We start from the raw sequence: 15,745 nt of genomic DNA on the forward strand, positions 1-15,745 counted from the left end.
ATCACAGAACAGTGAAAAGATTGAGTGAGATGGGAACGAAGGAAAAAGGGAGGAACGGATAAGGAAATTCTGGTAAATTGGAGAAAACCCTCTGAAGCCCACTGGGACTCTCCTTAATTCGGTCCCTGTAATTCAGCTCCAAAAGCCTAAATTGAACAACCGTCACTTTGTACAGTACACCAGAAAAAGAGAATACTGGGCGGGGGTGGGGTGGGGGGGAGGAATCTGGCAGACATTACTGGCAAACCACGAAGGGGTAGAAACATGCAGAGACTAATGATTATGTAAATGCCTTTATTTGAACTAATGCATTGCTACCAGATTACATCACTTTTCAGAGTTAGCGTAACATTATGATCTCAGAAAGTACAGCAAACAGCTTGACAAAGCAAGAGTACATTAAGTCTTACATATGTATTTTTATTTTTTAGTGACCTCATCTCCTTGTTTTAGGTGTAAAATTAGAAAATTTATGGTATGCTTAGCATGCTTGGCCTACTGTATCCTGTCCACGTTCTGAGCACACTCTCTCCTCAAAAGTGTCATATTCAACAGCATTTTCAATCTAAAGAGAGAGTTTGATGATACAAGTTTTAAAACAAATAAGCATATATTGAACCAAGTCTTTTAAGACAAAATATGTCAACTGTTTACAGCTTGGGTGTGAGAGGGTAGATGCAAAATCAAGGAACACTTTTCCTCTACCTATAATGTATGGTTTTTACGTACTTGAAGACCCCTTAAAAAAAGTAGCAAAATCAGCAGTCTTATTTAATGTAATCAAAATATCCTTAAATGTACAAAAAAGATCACGTAGAAAGAATACTGTAAAAAGATACTGATTTTAAGAATAAAAGAATACGAAAAGCTTCTATTACATTCTGCACAGCCAGTTACTTCTGCCAATTTTCAGTACTACAAAGATAAGCGAAGGATACTCCTGTCCAAATATCCTCTGGCCACAGCTCTCAAACAAGAACTAGCATCCTGGATGGAAAGCAAACTTATGGTCTAATGATATTCATATCGAATCATCTAAGCAAGTCCCAAGAGGTGGACATTCTAAGGGGTGGGGGGAAGATACACAGAAACGACAATACAGCAATGGGAAAAGTCAAGGCTAGCGATGTAGGAGGTGGGAGTAAATGATTTGGCCATGAGTGCATTTCAGGTGTGCCTGACAAATCCGACTTTGACTCCAGGAAAGAGGAGGTGTTTCCATTAAAACTCTTTCCCCTGTGAGTTCTCAAGATGAGGAGTCTTGTGAATCACAACTAGGAGTCCTTTGAATGACCAACGGTTCCTTAAGCCATGAGCACTGCACCTGGGAAGAGCTGACCTGCTAATCATACACCTGGGAGCAAGGTTGTTTTTTATTCCCACGGGTGATTTTTACACCCTCTTCATCCCCCTGCCCATCAAGCATGCAAACACGGTCATGACCATCTTGGGCTTTACTTCCACAAGGTCTTCGGGGAGAGCGTACACCCTGGCTCCAATTCTTCTAGCCATGGACACGGCGTACCTATTGGCAACAAAAATCAAGATGAACCCCTTACTAGCCAAGGACAGGAGATGAGACATCTGTTTCCTCTTATAAAAGCATTTGGCTGGGATGTGAAACTTTCACATTGAAACTTCAAATTGGGATGGCTTTACGTTTTGTTGGTTTCTGTTTTGTTTTGGCGGTCACTCTTGAGTGACATCCCATTTCTAAGCTCTGATGTTTGGGACTGATTTTATTCACCCCTCTTCTGCAAGGAGAATTACTTTTGGAGCACTGACATGATATGAAGATGAGAAAAAATATATATAATTATCCAGATCGGCTGTACGGTCAGTGTTGATATGTTCATTGAGCACATAACAGGATAATGGATGCTCTCATGTGATCTTAAAGATGAGGGGTGGAAGACTATGTCACATGTCTGATTCCAAGCTGCTCTGGGAGATGCAGTGCAATCTTCCACACAGTCAAAGGAGGGGAGAGAATTTGGAAGGTATGTGGACAGAGTGGTCAGAACAAAGAAGACAAAAGGTCCACAAAATAAGGGAGGAAAGAACTTTTGTGTCCAGCTCAGGAAATCGGCAGGAGCATACTACAATTAATACACAAGACATTTCTAGGGGTTTTGTAACACAAATTTGTAAAGATGATCAAGTTTCTGAAAAAGGAAGTTTTTCAGTGGGCTGATCTTCAATGTATGCTAATCAAGCTTTCATGGGTTGCCTAGAAAACCAGGTCTCACAGTCTAGGTCTTTGGTGAAGAAGGGAAGTGACAGGTGGAAAGGCCCTTCTCCATATTGCTGAAATGCAGACAACTTCCAAAGCACAGTGTCAGTGGCAGGTTAAGCATCCTGCTCATTTAGGGAGCAAGATAATAAACTCAACATATGTAGGAAAGGTGATCTGTGCATGGTAAAAAAAAAAAAAAAAAAAAAAAAAAAAAAGGACAGCCATAAATAATGTGTTTCAAAAGAAAGCGTGAGGCAGAAGAATATTCTTAGCTAATTTTCTCCTTGTTGGAAGTTTGTGTAGCTGAGCTGCATTAAAACACAAACTGTAGTATTTCGGTAATTCCCTAAAGCAACAGCTGATTGAGCCCCTACTATGTCAGACACGATGCTAGGCTCTTAGATATTTAATTCATTGCCAAATCTCTCAGCTAAGTATTACTGCTCACATCTTTACTGATGACGAGTCTGGGGCTCCAAGAGGTTTCCCTCAGGTGATACCGTTCTTACATGGTAGGACCTGAGCGAGAACGCAGACCTGCCTGGCTACAAAGCCTGTGCTCTTGCCAGGACATTGTCAGTATCATCGGTGTCTCTTACTTGGCATTATTGTGCTTGTCATCCTCTGTCAGGTTGCCGCTCTTAACAAGGTCATAGTTTATGCAGCCCGGCTGGATGGCGTCAATTAAGTCCACAACTGCCAAACTGGAGCTGATCGTCTTGTCCTAGTGTCAAAGGACAATACATCCGAGAGTTTCAGTTTGTACAGACTGGCGCGGGGTTACTCATATAAAGTTGCCATACACCCCGCCCGTGAGTGACAGGGGTCTTGCCATCAGCACAATGCAAATTCACGCCGACAAACCAACCAAAGGCTCTCCTTCCAAATGACTGACACTTCCTAGCAACCATAATGGTTAAGAGTCAAATGTGCAACTCTTACCTTGAAACTCTGAATGGAAGTTGATTTTCCAGCTTCAGCCAATGTTCTGTTCACCCAGCTTACGATGATGTCATCATTAGCTTTCTGCCCATCCCCAAGGTCTTCCAGAACATTGAGGGTGTATCTAAACAAAGAAAGGGAAGATGAGGTTTGAATCTACTTCATGAGAAAAGAAATGCGAACAATAGAAAGGTGCTTTCCCTTCAATTTCTTTTCTTCCATCCTCAGGTTTGAAAGACTAAAGATTTCAGGAGAAGAAATTCATTCTCTCTCTCTCATATATATATATATATATATATATATATATATATATATATATATATATATATATATTATATATAAATTTAAAAAAAATATATAAAATCATTCAAGTAGCAGTGGCTCACCACTGATTGGCCCTTTGCAGGTGGTGCTGGTGGGGGGGTTTCAGAGCTTTCCCGAGTGAGCTCAGCAGTCTAGCAGGTACCTTCTCTGTACTAGTCCAACAGTGGCAATGACTGCAAAGCAGCCGTGCTTTGGCTGGTCCTCGACCATAATGAATGCTTTTCGGCATTCCAGTTGAGAGATCTTTTTCAAATGGATACATGGGCTGTTCAGAATTTTTTGCTGTATTTTTATTGGCTGACACTAAACGGGGCTCACGTTTACGGGCCAGGCTTCCTATTAAAGTCAGGAAATGGGCAGCCCGGGTGGCTCAGCGATTTAGCGCTGCCTTCAGCCCAGGGCGTGATCCTGGAGACCCAGGATCGAGTTCCACGTGGGGCTCCCTGCATGGAGCCTGCTTCACCCTCTGCCTGTGTCTCTGCCTTTCTCTCTCTCTATGTCTATCATGAATAAATAAAAAAGGTAATAATAAAAAAAAAGCCAGGAAACGTTCACGGCTCTGCGGCCTGACTTTCCAGGAGGCACCCCCCCCCCCCGCATCCCCGCGAACATCCAGCATCTCTCCAACTGCAAACCTCTCGTGGTCTCCGACACGCCTGCCAGACACTAACACAGACTGAGTCATAGACTGTTAGGCCCGTGGGGCTTCAGCAGGTCCTGCTGTGCACCTACCTTCTCATCAGCTGCCAGACTAAAGCTAACGTCAGCGTTTGGTTTCCATCATTCAGGTCTTGCCCTCCGATCCCAACCAGGGAGAATTTGGCAGGATGCTTCCCCAGTTCAACAGCATAGTTGCAGTTTTCTAGCTGGAAACCCACAGAGAGTAAACCGGTGAGGATTTTTCGTGTGTTTCAGCTGCACGCGCAGGCGGTGCCCTGAGCTTGACCCATCAAAATCAGTAAGAGATGGTTCCTATTCTCCAGAAGCTCAGATTCACGAGTTTTTCCGACAAAAGAAACAAACGGAGCATAAAAACGGCCTGTAACAAATGTATGCAGCAACTTAACGATCTACCTTTTTCATGTTGGCTCCGAGTTTTGGGTATGGAGGCTTATTAACCTTACTCCAGTCGACAGGAACTTTAATTCGTTCATACAACTGTAAGATTACCAGGGCATCCTGCAGGTCACTAAAGATTTAAAAATCATTTAATCAGTGTTTTCAGACAGCTGGGCCTTTGTTTCCTTAAAAACAATAACAGTATGCCAACTAAAACATAAAATCACAGATAATACCCAAGGCTCATATTTTCTAACAGTTTGTCCTAAAGATAGAGCTAACACAATCTCATTCGCTTAAAATACTTATTGAGGGCTTCTGGTTGGCAAGGTACTATTCTAGAAGCTGGGCACACAGGACAAAAATCCCTGGCCTTACACTAGAGTCAGACACAGAGAGAGACAATAAACAAGTATATGGATAAATAGATAATTTGATTCGGGGGTATATATAACTGCTATGAAGATAACAAGAACCAGGGTTAGGGTGGCAGAGTGTTAGGTGGTGGTCAGGGTCTGAATTAGTGGCTTGAATATAGTAAGGGAGTAAGGCATTAAAGGCAGAAAAGAATATTCCAGGCTGAGAGAACAGTTGAGTACAACGGCCTCAAGACATCATGGATGGTCTACTTAAGGCATTCCCAGTCTCTGTTTAAAGATAAGAAGGATCTGTTCCGTAGGGGGCTAGAAAGACATTCATACATTCTTTCACTTAACGATCATGTAAAGAAAGAAGCTGGGCTTCTGTGTATTTGGAAAATGATAATGGATGTCACCATTCAGCACTTCCAGTCAAAGTAACCAGTGTAAACTGACATCTGGAAAATGTTCAGAGCCTTAGTTCTTTCTGGGACATCCATTCACAATGTTCCTGACTGCTTAAGATAATAGTATAAAAGGCTTACGCATAGAGATGGTTTACATGGGGATTAACTCCAAGAGAATTCATCCAGTTACGGAAGGTTCTTTCTTCACGAGTTTCTCCTATTAAGAATATTCACAAAATTTATATATTAATTAAACACCTTGTATATGTGCATATAATATCAATTCGTGGGTAAGATTATTTCATTTCCTTTGGTACAGATCTAGAGGTTTTCTCCAGTATGAATCTCTAAACATTCTCTCTAAATATGTTCTCTCTAGATACAGGCTTATTTTTAAAATATTTTTTGAATTTATTTTAAAATCGAAGAATACATTATAACCAGCTACACAATTTAGAGGTCTATGAATTTTTAAAAAATTTATTTATTCATGAGAGACACAGAAAGAGAGACAGAGAGAGGCAGAGACACAGGCAGAGGGAGAAGCAGGCTCCATGCAGGGAGCCCGACGTGGGACTCAATCTTGGGTCTCCAGGATCAGGCCCTGGGCTAAAGGCGGCACTAAACTGTTGAGCCACCCGGGCTGCTCCGGTTTATGAATTTTTTATGATCTCTTCCCCCTTCTAATGCTTCCCCAATATTTCCCCAAATCCTTATACCTCAAAAGCAACTGATGTTATCAGTTTTACATTAAAAAATTTTTTGGGGAGGGGTGGTCATATGAACTCTCTATACTCATGAATTTACTTATGTCTTCCCTCTACACATTTATAAATTCTAAGCTACACATGAGTACTCCTTTTCCATGCCTATATTAAAGGAACAAATTGCATGAAACCTGAAAGCATAACATTTAAAGATTTTATAGTACTGCCAGGGATGCCAAGGAATGACTGTTATATTTGTTCATTTTGAACCTTCTACTTCATGCATATATAATCATACTGGTATCATCCCTTTCTGTCAGCTGCCACTTTTTACTCAGCCCTTGGGTCTACTTCCAGCAGATATTTGCTAAAGGAAAGTGGAGAAGGAAACTTATTCAGTCAAAATCCTGGAATCACCACGTCCTCTGTATTTCTAGTCTGTAGACCCGCACATTAGAATGTGAGAAACCTTCAATTACCTTCCAGTAGAGTCCAGTCAATATCCTGGTTCTCCGGCTTGGTTAGTGCCGGGTATTTATTAAACAGGTTAGCCACAAAGGCTAAGTTCAGTTTGGGGTTTCCACTGACCACATCAGCAGGGGTAACAAACTGTCTGCAACCTAACTTGTCAGCCTGTTGAAGCATACTCTCGGCTCTCTTCAAATCATCTGTTTCCTGTTGAAGTAAAATAAGAAGGCATCTTTTAAAAGGCTATACTAAAAATATAGAAATGTTTCCCTACAATGATAGGCTGGATATACAATTCGACTTTCTCTTAGCCAACATATGGTGCTTATTATAAAATTGTTTTGAATGCAACAGCAAAAAAAGTTGGCCGAATTTGACTGCAGTACCTCAAAAACACCCTAGGTGGCACCAGATCGCTTAGCTCAGTATAAAACCTTTCATTGAATTGGGATTATTACGTCGCTCTTGCAATAACTCCTCAAAAAGCTAAAACTGTTTAACGTTTCAATTGGACCCTAAAGAGGGTGGGAGACAGAAAAAGAGAAATTGTGAGAAAATATTTTAAAAATAAAAATCAAGAATAGCAGTTTCCAAGAATTTAATTTCAGGTTTAAAATGCATATTTCAAATAGTAGTTTTCCTTTGCAAAGAATTTTTGTTTTTCTGGTCACTGTTTGTTTGTCAGCGAAGGATACTAAATGTTATACATTGAAATATTCTTTATTTTTAAAGATTTTGTTTATTCATTCATGAAAGACACAGAGAGAGAAGCAGAGACATAGGCAGAGGAGAAGCAGGCTCCGGGAGCCTGATGTGGGACTCAATACCCAGGACTCCAGGATCACACCCAGAGCCAAAGGCAGATACTCAACCACTGAGCCACTGAGGCGTCCCTGGTCACTGTTTAACTTTTCCACCCAGGCAGATGCAGAGTTGCTCATTTCTGTAAAGAATACTTACCTCCAACTAATTCCTATGACTCCTCACTTGTAACCTTCTCTATCCTTACCCCATTCTATTTTCTCCCCTCTGGAAAGTCAAGTGCCCAGTTCTGGATTTTTCTTTTTAAAGGTTTTATTTATTCATGAGAGACCCAGAGAGAGGCAGAGACGCAGGCAGAGGGAGAGGCAGGCTCCCCATGGGGAGCCCCATGTGGGACTCGATCCCAGGACCCCGGGATCATGACCTGAGCAAAAGGCAGATGCTCGACCACTGAGCCACCGGGGTGTCCCTACCCCACCTCCCACTCTGGATTAACAGGGGTTGGTGAAGAATTTAAGTTATCTAATCATTTCAGCCCAATGTCAAAAACACAGTTTCTCAGGCACCCACTACTCCCACCTCCCAAGGCTACAAGTGAAAAATCTGGAGCCGCAGGAAGAACAGTGGCTTTTGGATCTTCTGTTTCTGGTGACCTACACTTATAAAAGAACAGAGTGGCACACTGGGACGTTACTACATCTACACGCTACAGTTTTGCCCCAGGACAAACATAAGCACTTCTGTGGAACAGTGTCACACGAGAAAGGGGTTTATAATCTTGTGGGGAAAGGAGAAATAAAGGTAAATGAAGCTTGAGGAATGTTACATTTATTTATTTATTATTTATTTTTAAAGATTTTATTTATTTGAGAGAGAGATAATGAGAGAGATAGCAAGAGAGCTCACAAGCAGGGAGGAGAGGGAGAAGCAAGCTTCCTGCTGAGCAAGGAGCCTGATGTGGGGCTTGATCCCAGGACCCCAGAACCATGACCTGAGCTGGAAGCAGAGGCTTAACCGACTGAGCCACCCAGGCGCCTCTGAATGTTACTTTTAAATTAAACCTGTCCAGCATGTACAATTTGACAGTCTTAACTTTGTCTTCAATGGGTGATGCTATCTTCAATCAGTTTAAGAACACCCCCCGCCATTTAAAAAAAGATTATATTTATTTAAGAGAGAGAGAGAGTGCGAGAGCTCAAGCAGGGGGAGGGGCAGAGAGAGAGGGAGAAGCCGACTCCCCCCTGAGCAAGGAGCCTGATGTGGGCTCCATCCCAGGACCCTGAGATCATGACTCTTAGCTAAAGGGAGATGCTTAACCAACTAAGCCACCCAGGCGCCCCTTTAATTACGTTTTTTAACCTCCAGTGAGGTGCCTTGGTTGTAGAGGACTCCAGAACAATGTGTATTTATTGTGCTATGCTTGTTACCTTCTGCAGAACAATCCATAAGCCTCCAGCAGCTGGGCAATTGAGTTGTATTCAACCCTTTCTTCAGGGTTCTCTCTGAGCACAGTGATTTCCTCTCATAGAGCCTATTTTATTTCTTGTAACCTGTCCGTTATTACTTTCATATTGTTTGCTTTATGCTATTTGCCAGCTTATTTTAAAATCCTTTCTTTAGGGCAGGCCGGGTGGCTCAGTGGTTCAGCGCTGCCTTCAGTCCAGGGCCTGTTCCTGGGGATCCGGGATCGAGTCCCACTTCGGGCTCCCTGCATGGAGCCTGCTGCTCCCTCTGCCTGTGTCTCTGCCTCTCTCTCTCTCTCTCATGAATAAATAAATAAAATCTTAAAAAAAAAATCCTTTCTTTATTGATCATCTTGGCATTCCTAACAAAGCATGGGTAATACTGGAATATAAGGAAGCTTTAAAATAGGAATAAAAATATTTTAAATAGTCAAATATAAAATAGTGAAATAAAAAATAATCAAATCAAAAATATGTATATGCCAAAAGAACTTACTTCAGCCCCTACCCCACACCACATCTGAAGTTAACCCCAAACATACTATATTTCTAAATGTAAAGCCTCTAACTATAAAACCTCTAGGAAAAAACGTAGGAAGAAATATTTGTGACCTTTTTAGGCTAAAATTTCTTAGACACAAGATCAAAGCATGATCCATAAAAGAAAAAAAATGACTAAATCTGACTTGGCTAAAATTAAGAACGTCTGTTCTTTGAAAAACATTTGAGAGAAAATATTTGCAAGTCACATATCCAATCAAGGACTCATGTCAAAAATATGTAAAAACACTCAAAACTTGCTAATAAGAAAACAAATAATGCAATTAAAAGTGGGCAAAATGTTTGAACAGCAACAAAACATAGATGGCAAATAACCACATAAAAAATGTTCAACATCACATGTCATCATGGAAATACAAATTAAAACCACAATGCCAGATCATTCCGCACCTGATAGAATGATTCAAAGTTAAAAGGACTAACCATACTACAGTGTTAGTGAGGGTGTGGATGGACTGGGACTTTTACATACTGCCGATAGCAACATAAAGTGGTGCAACCACTTTGGAAAGTGAATTGGCCACTTCCTAAAAAAGTTAAACATACACATACCTTACTACTCAGCCATTTCACTCTTGGGTATTTACCAAGGAGAAACAAATGCATATATTTATACATAGAGTTCTATTTGAATGTTCATAGCAGCTATATTTGTAATAGCCCCAAACTGTAAACAATCCAAATGTTCATCAACACGTGTATGTGTAAACAAATTGTGGTATATCCATTCACCAGAATAGAATTCACAAATGAAAAAGGAAAGCATTTTATGATACATGTGACAACATGAATTAATCTCAAAATAATTATGCTGAGTGAAAGAAGCTAGATGCAAAAGGAATACATACTGTAGGGGTCTGTTTACATAAAACTCGCAAAAATTCAAACTAATGTAAGGGGAAAGAAAGCAAATCAATGGTTGCTTGGGATGGGGAAGTATGGGATGGGGGCAGGAAGGCATTACAAAGGACCATGAGAAAACCTGACGTGATACTGGATATATAAAAATCAATCATCAATCAGGCCCTAAGGAAGGTAATAAGGCTGAAAAAGATGAAGGACACTGACCAATAAGGAAAAAGTCCGAAAAAAAGGTCCCTGCTGAGCAGAGAGCCCAATGTGAGGCTCGTCTCAGAATTCCAGGATCATGGCCTGAGCCGAAGGCAGATGATTGAATCACCAGGTGCTCCGAGACAGACAAAATTAACCATCATTTTTTGCCTCAACAAGAATGTTTCATGATCAACCAGGGAAGACTGAATGAAGAAGAGGCGTATCAAAATCAGAATCAGTTAGTATACTGGTGCCATTTACGCGGGCATGAGGTCACCCGGCTAGCCTTCCCAGACAGCTCCTGAGTGCACAGGATGGCTCCTCATCCATACCAAGTGACCCAAACAAAGAGTTCAGTTCTGGTAAGGGCAGTGTAAGTGGTTTAGCCAGTGTAATCTACTCAATCTGACTGCATAATAGTCTAGAAATATGGATTTTCTAAATTAGTACAGTGCATTCTGTAACTAACGGGTCCAAAGAACAAACCAGTGGATCCTAGAAACCTGAGACTAGATTGTCTAGTCCAACTCCTTACTTTATGGATGAGCAGAGTGAGATCCAATTTGGGGAAGAAATCTGTCCAAGGTCACTGAACAAATGAATGATGTGACCAGGGAACATGGTCCATGAGTGAGTCCCCAAATTGGATTTCAGGGATCAGCAGTTTGTAAACACATATTCACGTTACTCTCAACACAGGAACATTAGAGATGCATATATGCATATCTAGTCATTAAATCTTTCACTGTGATTATAATCCAAACACTTGGAAAAGGTTAGTTCTCACCACTTATTTCCCCACCCTTGCTTTGAATATTCTATGCAATCAATAGAAGCCAACAGAGCCATTATTTTTTTTTTTTTTTTTTTTTTGGGACATGACCCTTTTTTTTTTTTTAATTTTTATTTATTTATGATAGTCACAGAGAGAGAAAGAGAGGCAGAGACACAGGCAGAGGGAGAAGCAGGCTCCATGCACCAGGAGCCCGATGTGGGATTCGATCCCGGGTCTCCAGGATCACGCCCTGAGCCAAAGGCAGGCGCCAAACCGCTGCGCCACCCAGGGATCCCAACAGAGCCATTATTATAGAACTCACTAATAAACTATCAAACCAAAGCTAATCTTTCTGCCTTTGATTTATACCCACAACAATAAATTTTAAAATAATGCTCAAAATTTTCAACACCATTACGTGCAATTACAAAAATGCTTGTTATTTAGAAGAAATTGGCACTATTTTTGCAAGACTGTAGAATTCAAGTGAACACCTATACTTACGTTGAAACCTGACATGTTAATATCTATCCGCGGTTCACCTTCCTTTTGTCCTTTTGGTGCAATTTGATTGAGAAGATGGAAATAGGCTTTGGAATCCTACAAATGAATTGAAAATCTCAGTGAGATCACATTGACAAAGAATGAATATATCCCATTGTCCTATGTGTGGAAGGATATTTGCATTAGATTTTGTGAGAATATATACATGGCACAAATCTCTGTCTTCTAATCTAACAGATCTTCCCCCCAGAAAAGTCCATCTATCTGGCCTAATGTCTGCCTCAAATACAGATAACTGGATTTTATCATGACTCTACAATTGATTAACATTACCAATACAATGATGCTCGTAAACAGGTAACTAGTTCTGTACCTTCACTGAATTACTGAAGTCAATAAGCTTGGTAGATAAAACAGGCAAGAAAAGAAGGTAGGAGCAGAAATCCAGGAAGCATAGGGAAAGAGAAAATAAACAGGTTATGTCATTACAAAACACGGTATATACCACAACCTATGGAGAAGAGATTAGTTATCTTAAAGATGTATTTAATTGTAATTTTTTTTAAATTTATTTATTGGTGTTCAATTTACCAACATACAGAATAACCCCCAGTGCCCGTCACCCATTCACTCCCACCCCCCGCCCTCCTCCCCTTCTACCACCCCTAATTCGTTTCCCAGAGTTAGGAGTCTACGTTCTGTCTCCCTTTCTGATATTTCCCACACATTTCTTCTCCCTTCCCTTATATTCCCTTTCACTATTATTTATATTCCCCAAATGAATGAGAACATATAATGTTTGTCCTTCTCCTACTGACTTACTTCACTCAGCTAATTGTAAATTAATTAATTAATTTATTTATTTATTTATTTATTTATTTATTTATTTAAAGTGAGGATAGAGTCCTTTTTTTTTTTTTTTTAAATTTTTTAAATTTATTTATGATAGTCACATCAGAGAGAGAGAGAGAGGCAGAGACACAGGCAGAGGGAGAAGCAGGCAGGCTCCATGCACCGGGAGCCCGACGTGGGATTCGATCCCAGGTCTCCAGGATCGCGCCCTGGGCCAAAGGCAGGCGCCAAACCGCTGCGCCACCCAGGGATCCCTAATTGTAAATTTAAATGACATTTTTAAAATGAGTAACACTTGAGCTGGTGAGATAACATTTAACTCTGTATAACCTGAATATAGTTAACCAAACAAGTTTGGTTGTCTGCTCAGCATGGAGTCCCAGGTGGGGCTCAATCTCATGACCCTGAGATCAAGACCTGAGCTAAGATCAAGAGTTGGACGCTTAACTGACTGAGCCACCCAGGCACCCCTGAAGATTTTTTAAGCTCCTGAACTCATTCATTGTTTGAATGTTTTTACTTGGGATCCCAATACCTAGAAGTGGTGCTACTCATATGGGGGTAGGCTGGGTGAATTCAGGCTGTGTGGACACTCGACTGCACCAGTGCAAACACTTAAGAAGAGTCTTCAACACACATGTCAAGTAAGCTTCTGCCTTTAGGGGGCTGAAACTGGAGGCTTTGACTCCTTAATCCTGTTATATTGGAAGATGACCTTCCTAGCGGCAGTCCGTTTCTATTACTGAACCTTGGCAGTCCAGATGGGCTATAAAGGAATGTTCCTCCTAGTAAGCTCTGTAGATTATGTGCGTGTCCCAATCCCCTGGGGGAAGTCGTTCAATATGCACACCACCCGGTCCAGCCCCAAACCTATCAAATATGAATCTCTGGGAGATGCATCTTATATAAGCTTTCTGAGTGAGTTTGATACATAATGCCAGAAATGATTCTAAGAACGGGGAAAAGCAGGTGAGTGAAATTCACTTCAGAGCAATTCATGAAATGCAAACCCAGATCCCATCATTGGCCAGCACAGGATCTGCCTCCCTATAATGGGGCATTACCATCGAGAAAATGCTTTCGCTTATGATCTCTTCCTAATGGTACATAAGCAACTCATAATCAAATCCTATGCACTTGAGAAGGATGGGTAAAGAGCAGACCCAGCAGTGTCTTTACTACCCTGAAAAGGGCTTCAGAGGTGAAATTGAACTTGAAGCATAGATAAATTGGAAGCCTTTTTTTCAAATTACTGTACAATCGTTTGCTTTTTAAAAAGATTCAAGACAGGCTCCATTTTTTTTTAAACAATTATTTTCTTTTGTACATTCCAAATAGGTTCCAGAACTGAAAATCCATTTAAGACTGGCTTTCAAGAACACATCTAGTGCATAAAGCAGAAACATACCTGGCCAAGCATATTGTGTAGGTTAAAAGATGGGGTGGGTGGGGACCTACTGGTCTCATAATTTGGGAGCTATCCTTAATTTTCCCTGAGGAAATCAGTAATGCAAATATCCCACGACTTCCTCTCACTGCTGAACACATTGATAGGATCATGGACTGCTGTTTCCATAGCCCTGTGGGTCAGTGACATCCGGTGAAGATCCTTCAATTTGCTCCCTGTGTCCCAACACTTGGGATTTTGGAGAGAGTCGAGTCAGTTAATGAGAACTCTGTGAGGTTTTTGCTATGATAATTTCGGCCCCCTCTCTCTGGGAAGTTAGAGCAACCTGTGGCAAAGGAATGTTGCCAACGCCTCCTTCCTCTGCTCGTTTTTTCCTTATTGCTCGTGTGCAGTAAATGTAACACAAGAAATATTTGCAGGTCTTTGATGTGACAGGTATTGTGGCTAGAGGGGGGCTTTAGTAGGAGGGCACTAGGGCCGGGGCTGAGGTAGGAGAAGCAGCCATGTGTATATAAGAGCTCATCGCCACCCTCATGAACTCAATGTCTAAAGGTGGGAGCAAACAATAGAAGCAAAGCCAAATAAGAAAGGGGAAGGGGAATCTTGGGGCCCTTTCTTGGTCTTCTAGGATTTACTAACAGGTACCCTGAGGTCTGGGAAAGGAAGGCAAGTAGGAAGGGAACGGCCGTGGCCCACCCTTAGATACTCCATGGTTAACAGGTGACAGAATAAAGTGTTAGGACTGTAATACTTTGCTCCCTTCCCCCAGAAGGAAAGCTAGGCTTGGTGCTCGTATTCCTAAGGTTTCATCTCTCCTGAAAATCTACATCAGGGCCGAGGGCCAGCAAGGCCTGGTGATAAACTGGCAGGATGTTCCCTCTGTCAGCGGGGAGGAAGTCACCCACGGCATCCACCATACCCCACCCCCGAAAGCTTGATGGTTCCTTGCCCTGTTACCTTGATGTCAGCACTAAAGTTGTTGATTTTTTGCCAGCCCGAGTTTTCCAAGTGAAAGTTTGCCCATCTGAGCAGAAGCTCTTCCGGAGACAATTTCATAAGCTCCTCCAAAGTCTCACCATCTCGAAGTAAGGCAGCTAAGGCTATAAGAAAAAAAACAACCACCATAATATATGACAATGGTCATTACAAGTTCATTCGGTCTTTTGACATTCTGTTAGGTAACAGAGGTGCAGTAACACGTATGACCTAGTTCCTCGTTTTTAGGTGCTGATAGTCTAACAACAGACATATATTAGTAGATAATCATACAATGATTTGATAAAGACACTATGTCATGAGAATGCACAGCAAATATTATCACATTATAATTTATTTCTTTATTGGTCTTCACGTTCCAAATGGTAATTAAGTTACAGTTTTTAGGGACGCCCGGGTGGCTCAGCGGTTGAGTGTCTGCCTTCATTCAGCTCAGGGCATGATCCCGGGTCCAGGGATCAAGTCCCACATCGAGTCCTGCATCAGGCTCCCTACTAGAAGCCTGCTTTTCCCTCTACCTCCTCTACCTATGTCTCAGTCTGTTTCTCATGAATAAATAAATAAAATCTTTAAAAAAGAATTACAGTTTTTAAACATTTTATGTCAGATGTTTACCTAAATTGTCTTTTTTTTTTTTTAAAGATTTTATTTATTTGAGAGAGAGAGAGTAAGCAGGGGGAAGAGTAGAGGGAGAGGGACAAGTGGACTCCCCACTGAGTGCAAAGCCTGTCTTGAGGCTTAGTCCCATGACCCTGAGATCATGACCTGAGCTGAAATCCAGTCGGATGCTCAACCGACTGAGCCATCCAGGTGCCCCCTAAATTGTCCTTTTTAAATCATATTAAAATCAGAGATTTGGGAGAGAATGT

At 41.3% G+C, this 15,745-nt stretch overlaps 1 protein-coding gene across 12 annotated transcripts in view; it reads right to left on the bottom strand.

Moving 5' to 3' along the window:
- Positions 1-277: 277 nt before the first annotated feature.
- Positions 278-15,745, bottom strand: part of PLS3 (plastin 3) — a 91,223-nt gene continuing 75,755 nt past the window's right edge. For 7 of the 12 annotated variants that reach the window (XM_072816995.1, XM_072816996.1, XM_072816998.1 and 4 more), the window contains 9 exons: positions 14,838-14,980; positions 11,621-11,716; positions 6,514-6,709; positions 5,466-5,544; positions 4,577-4,691; positions 4,235-4,368; positions 3,179-3,302; positions 2,836-2,960; positions 278-1,525 (listed from right to left, as the gene is read on the bottom strand). In XM_072816995.1, coding sequence (XP_072673096.1) covers positions 1,393-1,525; positions 2,836-2,960; positions 3,179-3,302; positions 4,235-4,368; positions 4,577-4,691; positions 5,466-5,544; positions 6,514-6,709; positions 11,621-11,716; positions 14,838-14,980 — 1,145 coding nt within the window. In that variant the 3' untranslated portion in view covers positions 278-1,392. Of the gene's footprint in view, positions 1,526-2,835; positions 2,961-3,178; positions 3,303-4,234; positions 4,369-4,576; positions 4,692-5,465; positions 5,545-6,513; positions 6,710-11,620; positions 11,717-11,993; positions 12,021-14,837; positions 14,981-15,745 lie in introns of all 12 variants that reach the window. The other 5 variants (XM_072816989.1, XM_072816992.1, XM_072816990.1 and 2 more) reach the window with 1 other exon arrangement.

This window comes from Canis lupus, chromosome X (genome assembly GCF_048164855.1).
Source record: "Canis lupus baileyi chromosome X, mCanLup2.hap1, whole genome shotgun sequence".
NCBI lineage: Eukaryota > Metazoa > Chordata > Mammalia > Carnivora > Canidae > Canis > Canis lupus.